The 14,795-nt window shown below is 41.7% G+C and overlaps 1 protein-coding gene across 2 annotated transcripts in view; it reads right to left on the bottom strand.

Annotated features, from left to right (window-relative positions):
• Positions 1–14,017, bottom strand: part of LOC124612692 (UDP-glucose 6-dehydrogenase) — a 101,732-nt gene extending 87,715 nt beyond the window's left edge. For both annotated transcript variants that reach the window (XM_047141034.1, XM_047141035.1), the window contains exons 1-3: positions 13,873–14,017; positions 13,591–13,750; positions 9,495–9,632 (exon numbers count right to left, since the gene is read on the bottom strand). In XM_047141034.1, coding sequence (XP_046996990.1) covers positions 9,495–9,632; positions 13,591–13,749 — 297 coding nt within the window. In that variant the 5' untranslated portion in view covers position 13,750; positions 13,873–14,017. The remainder of the gene's footprint in view (positions 1–9,494; positions 9,633–13,590; positions 13,751–13,872) is intronic.
• Positions 14,018–14,795: the final 778 nt, after the last annotated feature.

Below are 14,795 nucleotides of genomic sequence, written 5' to 3'. Positions count from 1 at the left end.
ACCAGTTTCTTTGGTGCTTCAGTATAGTTCCATTGAATGATCACAGAGTGGGTATGAAAATGGGTGGTAAATAGGTTGGAGCAAATCATGCCACTGGATCACTATCCATCACCAACGATGATGTGATGACATCCAGAAATAAGACGTTAGACTCAAGTTGTGAGGGGGAGATGGTAACTCCAGAGGCACCGGCATGGAGGGAGGGGCTTGCTCTGGGACTTATGCTCCTACTACTTCTCTTTTGGAGGTTGAGGAGGGCAGGGCACAGAGGCAGAGCAGGCTTCTGCAAGATCCAGAACTGAAAGAGAGTGGGCGATCTTGGGGCGCACGGACTGTGTGTCCCATTGCCGAATTGTTGTATCAGGCCTCCAGTCTGAGAGACACAGGGCGGAGGGGGGAAGGGGGGAGGGGGGGGGGGTGTCCTGGGAGGGAACCCTACCACCAGCAGCACCGAACAAGGGTGGGTGTCCACAACCTCCACACAGCAGGAAAACATATGACCAAAACGCAAACACTGGCAGCATCACAGGTAGCGGGGCGTACGGCTTTACATCACATTGATAATACAAAATGTTGACCAGCTCTAGGATGGTATCTCCCAAGAAGGCCAGAATAAAGGCGCCAGTGTCAGCGCAGTTGTCTTTACTATCCTTCTGCACATGTTGAGCAAAATGAACGGTGCATCGCTCCAGCCCACTTTGGCCCAAAGTCCCTGATCAGTTTGAAGGATGAGATCCCTATGAAAAATCACTTCCTGGGCCATATTCAAAGACTGGTGAGACTCTGGGACATTTCCAAGATGATCTCAAGCACAAAGAGCTGCAGACTGGATGCATCTTACTGAGAGACTTCAGTTCACCAAACTTGTCCTCAATATTCTTCACAAAAAACAATGGCTTTGTGGCATTGAATGTGTCCCCATCCATCCTAGTACAGACCAGGTACTGGGGAAAATGTTTCATCCCAAACGCAAGCCCAGCCCTCCTCCCACAGGGCAGCCAGAGAAGGGAAGATTGCAGAGTCCTAAGAAGCAGCATTCAATGATCCGTTACCAATAGAAGAGATGGCAGTTTGAGAATGGCCAGATTTTTGCAGCTTGATATGCTTCACTTGCCAAGCATCTTGCCTGATAACAACCCACACTGCTCAGAGGCTCTCCTCATGGGCACCACCCACCACAGCAAAGGCCACCTGGCACGGTGGCCATTGCCAGTAGTTATGATGCTCCTGGATGACAAGCAACCACTCCTTGGCACATATGGGAAGCCAACAGCTCAGGCATCAGTAGTGTGATCCCTGTGTTGTCAGTAGGATCAGCCAGATGAGAACATAACAGCCCCACCATACAGACTAGCTGCATGTGCTGGTGACCTAGCAGGGCGAAGGGTGGTTAGGTGGGGAAGGAAGGGGGAAGGGGGGGAGAGACAAATCCACACTGTAGATGCTACAGAGGGAGTTCTTTCCCAAATGACTCACACTAAGGACATAAGATTTAGAAGTGGAGGTCAAACACCTAGGGGGTACCTGAAAACACCAAAAATGATGAAAGAGAAAAGGCAAGAGAAACGAAACCACAAGAAATACAGAAAACCACATGGATCCCCAGGTCGACATAACTAAGAGCACTGAAGGAGGGGAAGTAAGGGGCAGCAGGAAAGGAGCGAGGATGGGGAGGGAGGGGTGCAGAGAAGAAGAGGCTGCAACAGCTTGGGGTCCCATGCTCGAACTCACGAAAGAACCATGAGCTCCCCGGGGAGGGAAGGGTGGGGGTTGAATAGCAACAAAAACCTGGTTTCAGATTGGAATATTTATCATAAGTTAGTTGTCAATGGTGATGGCACATTTATTGCAGTAAAGAACCCAGTAATATCTAGACAGGTCATTATGGGTTCTGAATGTGAATTAATCTGGGTGAAGTTAAGCATCATAAGTCAGCCAAAAATGGCCATTGGATGCTTTTATAGAATTCTGTAGTTGTAGAGCATTTCAGAGAGAACTTGCAGAATATCGTTAATAATTTCGTCGATCATGCTGTAGTAATGGGGGGTGACTTCAACTTGCCAGGTATACAGTGAGAGAGTCATGCTATCAAAACTAGTGTCATTGACTAGGATTTGTGTGACATTATTAGAATATCGATTTCAAAAATTACTTTGAGCAGATGGGTAGAGAACCATCTTGTGAGTCTTAGGTGTCCTAGCAACAGACAGACTTGAACTTATCAAATCACTTAACACAGAGTAAGGTATCAGTGTCCATAAGACTGTGATGGCAACTATGAGCACAGGTTTTACAACGAATGTTAAGAAAGGTTGGAAGATATTTTTGCTTAGCAAGAGTGACAGGATAAAAACTGCAGAGTATCTGAGTAGGCAGCATCAAATATTCAGTGATGAAGACAAAGATGTGAGGCACAAATGGAAAAAAATTCAAAAGTACTGTTTAATATGCCTTAGACAAGTATGTTCTGAGCATGTTTTTAAGGGATTGGGAAGATCCATAATTGTTAATAGCCATGTTAGAAAACTGACACATAAACAAAGAGAGCTTCGTCACTCTTTCAAGAGAAGTCAAAACCTAGCTGACAGACAAAAACTGAATGAAACTAAAATGAGTATGAAGTCAGCAATGAGAGAAGCGTTCAATGGCTCTGCAAGTAATATTTTGGCAACTGATCTCAGTAAAAACCATAAGAGGCTTTGATCTTATGTAAAAATCAATAAGTCATTCAAAATCCTCTGTTCATTCACTCCGTGACCATACTGGCACTAAAATGGAAGATAACAGAGAGAAGTCTGAAATGCTGAATTTGGTCTTCTAAAATGCTTTCACCATGGAAGATTGTAACAAGGTCCCTCTTGTCAATCACCATATGGACATCGATATGGCAGGTATTGAGATAACCAACTGTGGATTAGAAAAACAATTACAGTCACTTAGAAGTGGAAAGGCATCAGGAGCAAATGAAATCAAATGGGCGAGGGCCTCCCGTCACCTAGATCTGGTGCAAGTCTTTTTAGTTGGTGCCACTTCAGTGACTTGCTTGTCGTTGAGGATGAGATGATGATGAAGATAACAGAACACCCAGTACCCGAGTGGAGCAAATCTCTGACCCAACTGGGAATCAAATCCAGGCCCCTCGCATGGCATTCTACCATGCTGACCACTGAGCTATGAAGGCGGACATCAGGAGCAGATGAGATATCTATAAGATTCTGCAAAGATCATGCAAAAGAATTTGCTCCCCTTCTAGCAAGAGTTTATCGTAGATTGCCGGAGTAAAGAAGGGTACCTATCGATCCGATAAAGGTACAGGTCAGTTCCATTTTCAGAAGGGCCTTAGGACAGATGCATGTAATTATAGGCCTATATTGTTGACAATCTGTTTTAGAATTACAAAACACGTTTTATGCTCAAGAATTATGACACTTTTGGAAAATAAAAATCTCCTCCATAAAAAATCAATATGGATTCCGTAAACAGAGATCTTGCAAAACTCAGCTCACTCTGTTTCTCCATGAGATCCATAGTCTATTGACAATGGCTCAGGTTGACGATGTGTTCCTTGACTTCAGAAAGGCATTAACACCGTCCCACACTGCTGGTTGGTGAAAAAAATATGGGCTTATCAAATGTTGGACCAAATTTTCAAATGGATTCAAGAAATTCCTTGCGGACAGAACTCAACGTGTTGCCCTAAGGATGTGTAATAGGACCATTACTGTTTACAGTGTATATAAATGACCTAGTGGAATGGGTCAGAAGCTCTTTAAGACTGCTCACAGATGATAGGACTGTCTACAGGAAAGTAGCAATGCCAGATGACATTATCGAATAGCAGAATGACGTGCAAGGTATTGATGAATGGAGCAGGCTCTGGCAGTTGACACTGAATGTGAACAAATGTTATGTATTGCACATACATAGGAGAAGAAATCCTTCCACATGCATCTCGTGATATGACCATAAAGAGAAAACTGGAGAAATTAGAGATAATACAGAGGCTTAACGGCAATCACTCTTCCCTCACACCATTTGCGAGTGGAACAGGCGAAGGGGGATCAGAAGTACCCTCTGTCACACACCATTAGGGGGCTTGCAAAGTATGATGTAGACCTAGATCCTGGTGCCCTTTGAATCACACGTGAACATTGCTAGCTGCGTGACATGTTGCACTGTCCTGCAGGTACATGCCATTGTGCCACGAAAAAGCAAACTGCAAGTAGGGGTGGACATAGTGCCTGAGGATAGGTGCATAATTGTGTTGATCCAATGTCCCTTTCAGAATGATGAAATCACACAATGAATTCCCTCTGTCTTCCTGGACCTTTCCAAAGATTGTTGCAGTGAGTTTACTTTCAGACTTTTCATGCCATAAACGCCAACAGCCATCTGTCCAATGGTGCATAGAACATAGTTCATATGAAGTGGCCACCTGTCGCAACTCAGTGGACATCCAGTTGTGATACTGGCATGCAAATTCCACCTGCATCGCCAATGAACAGCAGTCAGTATTGGTGCCTGAACCAGGTGCTTGCTGTGTCTGAAGTTCCATGTGGCTTTTTGCGGATGATGCTGTAGTATACAGAGAAGTTGCAGCATTAGAAAATTGTAGCGAAATGGAGGAAGATCTGCAGCGAATAGGCACTTGGTGCAGGGAGTGGCAACTGACCCTTAACATAGACAAATGTAATGTATTGCGAATACACAGAAAGAAGGATCCTTTATTGTATGATTACATGATAGCGGAACAAACACTGGTAGCAGTTACTTCTGTAAAATATCTGGGAGTATGCGTGCGGAACGATTTGAAGTGGAACGATCATATGAAATTAATTGTTGGTAAGGCGGGTACCAGGTTGAGATTCATTGGGAGAGTCCTTAGAAAATGTAGTCCATTAACAAAAGAGGTGGCTTACAAACACTAGTTCGACCTATACTTGAGTATTGCTCATCAGTGTGGGATCCGTACCAGATCGGATTGACGGAGGAGATAGAGAAGATCCAAAGATGAGTGGCACGTTTCGTCACAGGGTTATTTAGTAACCGTGATAGCATTACGGACATGTTTAACAAACTCAAGTGGCAGACTCTGCAAGAGAGGCGCTCTGCATCGCGGTGTAGCTTGCTGTCCAGGTTTCGAGAGGGTGCGTTTCTGGATGAGGTATCGAATATATTGCTTCCCCCCTACTTATACCTCCCGAGGAGATCACGAATGTAAATTAGAGAGATTCGAGCGTGCACTGTGGGTTTCAGACAGTCATTCTTCCCGCGAACCATATGCGACTGGAACAGAAAGGGGACGTAATGACAGTGGCATGTAAGGTGCCCTCCGCCACACACCGTTGGGTGGCTTGCGGAGTGTGAATGTAGATGTAGGCCCATATGCAGCAACACTTGCTGAATGGTCATTGATGAGAGACTATTGTTAGCCCCTTGGTTCATCTGTGCAGTTAGTTGCTCATCAGTTGCACATTTTGCTGTCCACAGTATGCATTAAACATGCCAGTACACAGGAAGTTCATAAAATTAGACATTTTGGATACTCTTCCACCTTAGGCCCAAAAGCCAATGATCATGTCCCTTTAGCTGTCGGGTCAATCACATTACACATTATGACAAAGAATGCACTGTTTTCCGTATCCCCCTGATAACCTGCCATTTGCCACCTGTGAGTCGTCATTGTCTCTTGACATTTAACATAGGTGGTGATAGTGTTAATGTGACAGGACCATGTATAATGTGTTACTACTGGTGCTTTTGAAGTCCCACAAAGTTCAGTCCTTTGCACAGTATATGCAGTGCTGTCATTTATATACTTCTCTGTTGGGCTGACTGTTTCTTGCCTTAGCTTCTTTAGCAGACAATCTAAATTTAACTTCAGTTGAGCAGCAGTCTTATAGTGCCAGGTTTCTGTTTGTCCATTCCCTCCATTCCATTCACATGAATTTTGCAAGGGATGTGGCTATCATTTGGAGATGGAGATAAAGTATCCATTCTTTCTCCCCAATCCTTTCTTTGTTTAGTGCCAGCCTGGCACATTTTATCTACATCTACATTTATACTCCGTAAGCCACCCAACGGTGTGTGGCGGAGGGCACTTTACGTGCCACTGTCATTACCTCCCTTTCCTGTTCCAGTCGCGTATGGTTCGCGGGAAGAACGACTGTCTGAAAGCCTCTGTGCGCACTCTAGTCTCTCTAATTTTACATTCATGATCTCCTCGGGAGGTATAAGTAGGGGGGAAGCAATATATTCGATACCTCATCCAGAAACGCACCCTCTCGAAACCTGGACAGCAAGCTACACCGCGATGCAGAGCGCCTCTCTTGCAGAGTCTGCCACTTGAGTTTGTTAAACATGTCCGTAATGCTATCACGGTTACCAAATAACCCTGTGACGAAACGTGCCACTCATCTTTGGATCTTCTCTATCTCCTCCGTCAATCCGATCTGGTACGGATCCCACACTGATGAGCAATACTCAAGTATAGGTCGAATGAGTGTTTGTAAGCCACCTCTTTTGTTAATGGACTACATTTTCTAAGGACTCTCCCAATGAATCTCAACCTGGTACCCGCCTTACCAACAATTAATTTCATATGATCGTTCCACTTCAAATCGTTCCGCACGCATACTCCCAGATATTTTACAGAAGTAACTGCTACCAGTGTTTGTTCCGCTATCATGTAATCATACAATAAAGGATCCTTACTTTAACGTCTGTAGACGTCTCTCCATTGATAACAACATGCTGTGTTCTGTTTGCCAAAAACTCCTCAATCCAGCCACACAGCTGGTCTGATATTCCGTAGGCTCTTACTTTGTTTATCAAGCGACAGTGCGGAACTGTATCGAACGCCTTCCGGAAGTCAAGAAAAATAGCATCTACCTGGGAGCCTGTATCTAATAATTTCTGGGTCTCATGAACAAATAAAGCGAGTTGGGGCTCACACGATCGCTGTTTCCGGAATCCATGTTGATTCCTACATAGTAGATTCTGGGTTTCCAAAAACAACATGATACTCGAGCAAAAAACATGTTCTAAAATTCTACAACAGATCGACGTCAGAGATACAGGTCTATAGTTTTGCGCATCTACTCGACGACCCTTCTTGAAGACTGGGACTACCTGTGCTCTTTTCCAATCATTTGGAACCTTCCATTCCTCTAGAGACTTGCGGTACACGGCTGTCAGAAGGGGGGCAAGTTCTTTCGCGTACTCTGTGTAGAAACGAATTGGTATCCCGTCAGGTCCAGTGGACTTTCCTCTGTTGAGTGATACCAGTTGCTTTTCTATTCCTTTGACACTTATTTCGATGTCAGCCATTTTTTCGTTTGTGCGAGGATTTAGAGAAGGAACTGCAGTGCGATCTTCCTCTGTGAAACAGCTTTGGAAAAAGGTGTTTAGTATTTCAGCTTTACGCGTGTCATCCTCTGTTTCAATGCCATCATCATCCCAGAGTGTCTGGATATGCTGTTTCGAGCCATTTACTGATTTAACGTAAGACCAGAACTTCCTAGGATTTTCTGTCAAGTCGGTACATAGAATTTTACTTTCGAATTCACTGAACGCTTCACGCATAGCCCTCCTTACGCTAACTTTGACATCGTTTAGCTTCTGTTTGTCTGAGAGGTTTTGGCTGCGTTTAAACTTAGAGTGAAGCTCTCTTTGCTTTCGCAGTAGTTTCCTAACTTTGTTGTTGTACCATGGTGGGTTTTTCCCGTCCCTCACAGTTTTACTCGGCACGTACCTGTCTAAAACGCATTTTACGATTGCCTTGAACTTTTTCCATAAACACTCAACACTGTCATTGTCGGAACAGAAATTTTCTTCTTGATCTGTTAGGTAGTCTGAAATCTGCCTTCTTACTCTTGCTAAACAGATGAACCTTCCTCCCTTTTTTATATTCCTATTAACTTCCATATTCAGGGATGCTGTAACGGCCTTATGATCACTGATTCCCTGTTCTGCACATACAGAGTCGAAAAGTTCGGGTCCGTTTGTTATCAGTAGGTCCAAGATGTTATCTCCACGAGTCGGTTCTCTGTTTAATTGCTCGAGGTAATTATCGGATAGTGCACTCGGTATAATGTCACTCAATGCTCTGTCCCTACCACCCGTCCTAAACATCTGAGTGTCCCAGTCTATATCTGGTAAATTGAAATCTCCACCTAAGACTATAACATGCTGAGAAAATTTATGTGAAATGTATTCCAAATTTTCTCTCAGTTGTTCTTCCACTAATGCTGCTGAGTCGGGAGGTCGGTAAAAGGAGCCAATTATTACCCTAGCTCGGTTGTTGAGTGTAACCTCCACCCATAATAATTCACAGGAACTATCCACTTCTACTTCACTACAGGATAAACTACTACTAACAGCGACGAACTCTCCACCACCGGTTGCATGCAATCTATCCTTTCTAAACACCGTCTGTACCTTTGTAAAAATTTCGGCAGAATCTATCTCTCGCTTAAGCCAGCTTTCTGTACCTATAACGATTTCAGCTTCGGTGCTTTCTATCAGCGCTTGAAGTTCCGGTACTTTACCAACGCAGCTTCGACAGTTGACAATTACAATACCGATTGCTGCTTGGTCCTCGCATGTCCTGACTTTGCCCCCCACCCGTTGAGGCTGTTGCCCTTTCTGTACTTGCCCAAGGCCATCTAACCTAAAAAACCGCCCAGCCCACGCCACACAACCCCTGCTACCCGTGTAGCCGCTTGTTGCGTGTAGTGGACTCCTGACCTATCCAGCGGAACCCGAAACCCCACCACCCTATGGCGCAAGTCGAGGAATCTGCAGCCCACACGGTCGCAGAACCGTCTCAGCCTCTGATTCAGACCCTCCACTCGGCTCTGTACCAAAGGTCCGCAGTCAGTCCTGTCGACGATGCTGCAGATGGTGAGCTCTGCTTTCATCCCTCTTGCCGGAAGCCAGAGAGGATTTCCTCCAATCCATAGCGATACACATCATTGGTGCTGACATGAGCGACCACCTGCAGATGGGTGCACCCTGTACCCTTCATGGCATCCGGAAGGACCCTTTCCACATCTGGAATGACTCCCCCCGGTATGCACACGGAGTGCACATTGGTTTTCTTCCCCTCTCTTGCTGCCATATCCTGTGTTGTTGACACAATGATACATTTTTACGTACACTGGTATACCTGTTTGTCCCAAAACCTCATGAAAGATCAGTGCACACAGTAGTCCATTCTTCTTCTGGTGCAGCTTATCAAAACTGAGTGTTCTATGAAACATATCACTCCCATACCATTTGGTTCGAGTAAAAAGAGCAAGCATCACAATCTGTATTTAACATCTGAGATAATGTAAGTTATCAAAATACAGTATATGTAAACTGACAGTTTGGCTGCAAACCAAACACTTGTAAAACACTCAAAGAAGATTTGTTATTGGACCAAGAGGCAATTGCAACCATCTGAGTGTGGACAATATTTATGACTACTAATTGTAAAATAGGAATCTTACCTTTCCATTTCCAAATGTCTTTGTAGGTGTGTTAACTGAAATAAATATTAGGTCTGCTTCTTTGATAGCAGTTTCAATGTCAGTGGAGAAAAACAGATTGCGTCCTCTGCATTCCTTTACAACATCATCTAGACCAGGCTGTAAAATAATAAAAGAAATGGAATACCGTGAACATCCATATGTATAACTCACCAACAAGATTGAGAACATTTTTTTGTTACATAACAGTTCCTCCTCCATTTAATTCTTCAAACTAATTTTTTCTGCTAGATTCCTCACAGAAAAAGTTATTTTGAACAATGCACTCCAGTAATATGCTACATCTGCTGCAAAGATTTTAATGTGACAATTAGTCTATGCATTATGTTGCATTAGTATAATGTTAAATATTGCCCTGGACCATCGAGAAACAGACAGAGAGAGAGAGAGAGAGAGAGAGAGAGAGAGAGAGAGAGAGAGAGAGAGAGAGAGAAGGAGGAGGAGGCACTCATGATACTAAGTAGAATAAAAAGGGAAAAATTATGGCAGTTTTCATCAATTATTTCTGAAAGCATTTGAACAGGAAGTAATATAAACTTCACAAACAATGCTAACATTCTTACACTTACCACTAGACTTATAACTAACTCTCTTATGTAGATAACTGTCTAAACCAATTTGACATCCCAAGTTAGCTAAGAGTGATGCTGGTACAAGAATCATTGTCCACAGTGATTTTGCTTGGAACTGGATGTTTGAGCAGAAGGCCAAGTTTTGGGAAGTTGCAATTGTACAGTGGTCTATATATGAGAACATACTATTCCATATCTCAACCTAAGCTGTTGACCAAGCATTACCAATGACAAAATACAATGTTATGAGAAGCAAGGTACTTCTCATTTGTATGTAACAAACATTTTGAAATGTTGCATCTCTATAGTGGTGTTACTAGGCTGATAATTTGAGACGACTACAAGATATAAAAAAGTTAGTAAAACTGTAACAGCTGCGCTTCATCCATAATCTTAGTGTGAGTAACAAATCCGAGGATGTTATGTCTTTGACCCAACTCATCTCTTGGCCACTCAAAGCCTGTCAATTTTTAGAGTTCTGCAGTTTAGGGTAGTCTATTAATTAGAAATACAAACATAGTCAAAACAGGATGAAAACATCAAAGATGTATCTATTGGGAACTTCACATTACTCTGTTGCCAATTCAATGGTCCCTTGTCATCTGATAAGATCATTTTGATCCTGGAAAATACTGTGTGGCGTGTAAATAATGGGATAAAGACAACAGATTATTAACTGAAGCTTGTGATACCACTTCACCAATTCAACCTCTACTATGCCCCTCTCTAGCTCAGGACAAATCATTCTGTCCCACAACCAACATACCAAAAAGTAATATAAAGACTAAAAAATCATTATTCTGTTCTCTTCCTATTTGCACATACATATTGCCGTTAAGTGACACATCATCATCATCATCATGTCATGGGACTAAGCCAGCATCTGGTATTGGTAGCTTCATTTGATCAAAGATAATGACATACCAAAAAGAAATACAATTGAATGTGGTTTCTCACTATGAAAGTACTATTAATGGTTGTAACACATGGGTAGATATACATCCATGCCCCATTTATGGTATGATATCACGCTCTGAACTTTCACGATAAAGTTGAACTGCAGAAAACCAGTGAAGATTTGAATTGTTTCAACGCACAAAAAGCAGTACTTGCATGAGAAACAGCTGTCATGCTACATATGAATACACCTTCAGAGGCCTTTATATTTCATTGAAGTTTCTCATACTGAGAAAATGTATGGAGTGATCTAAATTTAGCTTGAAAAACATTTTACAGCCAAGATCGCATTCATCAACATATATTATTGACAACCAGTTTCAACAGTTTAAAAAGTCATCATCTAATCTTCAAAAAAAAAAATTTAGGGATGAATTGCATTCCATTATGTTTATTTACACTTATGTAAAACGTGACAGTTGTTAATTTGTTACACATATGCAATGTCATTCACATCAATGCATCCACACCTTATTAGACTGGTTCACAGTAGATGCCTACTGTTCAGTTTGTATATTTTACAAACACATGAAATACATCATGAAACTTACTCACCAGGTAAATTATGACCATCCTAAGCATAACTCTCATCTCATTTACAAAGCAATTTGCTGTTCTGACAATTGTAATAACTTTGATCTTCTTTAACCCGTCTGTTTGTACCTTTGTGACTGCTCTACATTAACTGCTGTGTTCAATATATCACTTTGCCTGCTCACAAACAAACTGTCACTTTCCAACCTAACCTAGACCTCCGGTGGCACTACAGATCAGTATTTCACCAGATCAAAAATTTCGTATTCACCTTTGCTAGCTTTGCCAACATGCAACCAAATTGTCACTTTCCAACCTAATCTAGATTTTGAGCTACATTACAGATCAGTGTTATCATAACCTATATTTCAAAAGTTAATACATACACACAAAACTAAGATCTCAGTGATCTGTTCTCCTTCCATTTGCATACATATGGAGTCACCTGCCACATCATCATCATTACGTTCCCCCAACACCCAGTATGACTCCCATTCTGAAACTTTTTCCTTTGCACTCGCTTGCCATTAAGAATTTCAATCCAATCACAGATACAATAATAAGAAACTCAGAGTTGGTCCTTCCTTTCAACAACAGAGAACTATTTCTTGTTGCAGATCAGCCACAAGAAAGCACATTGACACATTGTACATATTTATCTACACTGCTGACAATAGAAAAGTTCATATAAAAATAGTCAATTACAATATTATTTTCAACTATGCACTACCTTACACATTATTAGAAGTTGGCGTAATGTGGCCGTGTGATTAGTTTATTGGCGAGGATTGTCAAATTAACATTGCTTTGGTAGGAAAGAAAAGAAAAATAGTAGTAATAATAATAATAATAATAATAGGAACCTAATCTTGTTTGTTGATTGTACTAGCTGCTCTGAAGATGACCTAAACAGGAGGCAAAAATATCTAGCAAGCAACATAAAAGTGGGCTATCTGTTTTTCATAATCTTTCCAATAAAAAAGTTTATAAGAATTGCACTATCCCAAAAACCAGTGTAGGCACCTACACCAGTAGTCGTTACTCTAACTCTTCTGATCAATCAGCCCAATGGAAATTGTAGGACAAGCATGTTTACGGTCATTGAAAAGTTATCGGAATTGTAAGACAGTCACTTGGGACTAGCATTTCTTCAAGAGCACAATCTCAAAAATAGAATTAAATACGCATCCTAAAGTACTAGTTCTTTAACAAATATGGTCATGTGAAATACAACAGAAATTTTAAGGAAACAAAACATTAGCACTTTATATTGGAACACAATCTTTCCCCTCATTTCAGTTTCAGAGAATAACTACTCAGCTAACCAAATGAGTCGGAAAGACTGAAAATCCACACAAAGAATTAATATCAGTGACAACAGCCCAAACAAGAATGATCAAAGTTTCCCTTGTGCATCCCACACTTACTTTTGAAAATCAGTTTATGGTTTACATTCCAAGTACAAAACCTGCAACTAAATGTTCAGCTGTTAGTGTGTTTGAGTACTGAAACAGATTTTCAATTACAGGGCATCAATTTTATTCTGTCTGACAATAATACAAATAAGTTTGTAGTTCCTCTTCTGTGGGATTTTAAGGAGTAGCAGTGTTGGGGATCTTGGAAGAAGCAGCCAAGTGTTCTTTACTGCTTCAAACTACAACAACGATAGCATCATAGTACTTTTGCACCTGAAAAATGGCAATAATACTAATCGGGGATCTGGTACACTCAGTTTTTATTGTGTGTAAACTAATGAATAACAAGAAATTTGGAGCACGTTTACACAGAATGAACGTATCATAATAGAAGAATGCAGATTTATTTTATTTATAGGAAACCTAACACGGCCTGTAAACATGCATCTAAGAAATTTTATTACATTAATTATGGATAATAAACAAAATATGTTTGTGAGAAAATTAGGTTATATAAATATCAGCGCACACATCTCAAATGCTACAGCTTAACAAAAAACATTAAAATTTTGAAGTTACCTCATATATTGGTAATTTCTCCGAATTCCATTGCGCTATTCTCTCCGTGCTCTTGTCAACTACGGTGACTCTGATTTTTGGACATTTCAACGCTATAACACTGCAGGTGGGTCCACCAACGTACCCGGCACCAATGCAACAAATTTTGTTGATAACCATGCTGTTAATAGGTGCGGAAATTAGAATAGTTCTCAATTTACACACAGGCAATTAAGAAATGTCTGACAATTAAACAAAATCCTTTTCTTCTGAGTAATGCTGACGATAAGACTTCCCGCTCACCTGCCTAATATGTGTACTGTCGCACTAAATTAAATAAATTAACTACCGTTTACTATTGCTTTGCGAGATCGGATGCGAAAAAGCACCCAGCGAATCTCACGTCACACACCCACTTCCACGCACACCGTCCCTGCTGCTGGTTACACGCACACTGATTCTACAGGAGCGAAGCCTTGTGTTTTGAAGAGACGCCAGATGACACTGTCTCTCTTCGCCCCCCACTACACCGACCGAAACAGAAGCGCGCGCTATTTAAAATAGCAATCTTCGAGTCGCTTCGGTCTAACTCTATGTTTCGACGCCAGTTTCCAGCAAAAGCGGTATTACGCGTGTTTGTTCGACGGATTTTCGCACTCGCATACTTGACCTCGTATCTAGCTGGAAATGCTATATTCTGTTACGGTACATATTTATTTGAAAGCGCACGGGTACGAAGATTTAAAAGTCATCCAGGTATCATCTTACAATGATACAGGATCTGCCATTGAAATAAGATAAAAATAATTAGCTCAGAAATATATAAACACAGAATATATAAGTATGCCTTTATGAAGATGGGGCGGCTGGTCGTCGTGGCCTTGATGAAGGAACCATCCCAGCATTTACTTGAAATGATTTAGGAAAACCTAAATTAGATGTCTGGACAGAGCAAACACTGTCCTCCCGAATATGGAGTCTGTGTCTTTACAACTGCACTGCCTCATTCGTTTGGTCCTTTTGTAAACTAGTTTCTGATTTACACAAAACTTGCTCTAGAAAACTTATAACATGAAACATAGTTTTGCTCTTCATTGCTGCACATTCAGGACATCTGCTGGTGACTCCTGAACCATGAATATGTACCTTGCACTCAGGGTCAGCCTTACGCATGTGCAAACGGTGCAATCGCACAGGGCTACGCGCTTGTAGGGGGCAGGGGTAGT

This window comes from Schistocerca americana, chromosome 4 (assembly GCF_021461395.2).
Source record: "Schistocerca americana isolate TAMUIC-IGC-003095 chromosome 4, iqSchAmer2.1, whole genome shotgun sequence".
Lineage (NCBI taxonomy): Eukaryota > Metazoa > Arthropoda > Insecta > Orthoptera > Acrididae > Schistocerca > Schistocerca americana.
The sequence above is the reverse complement of the archived record's forward strand: the minus strand, read 5'-3'. Positions and strand labels throughout refer to the sequence as shown.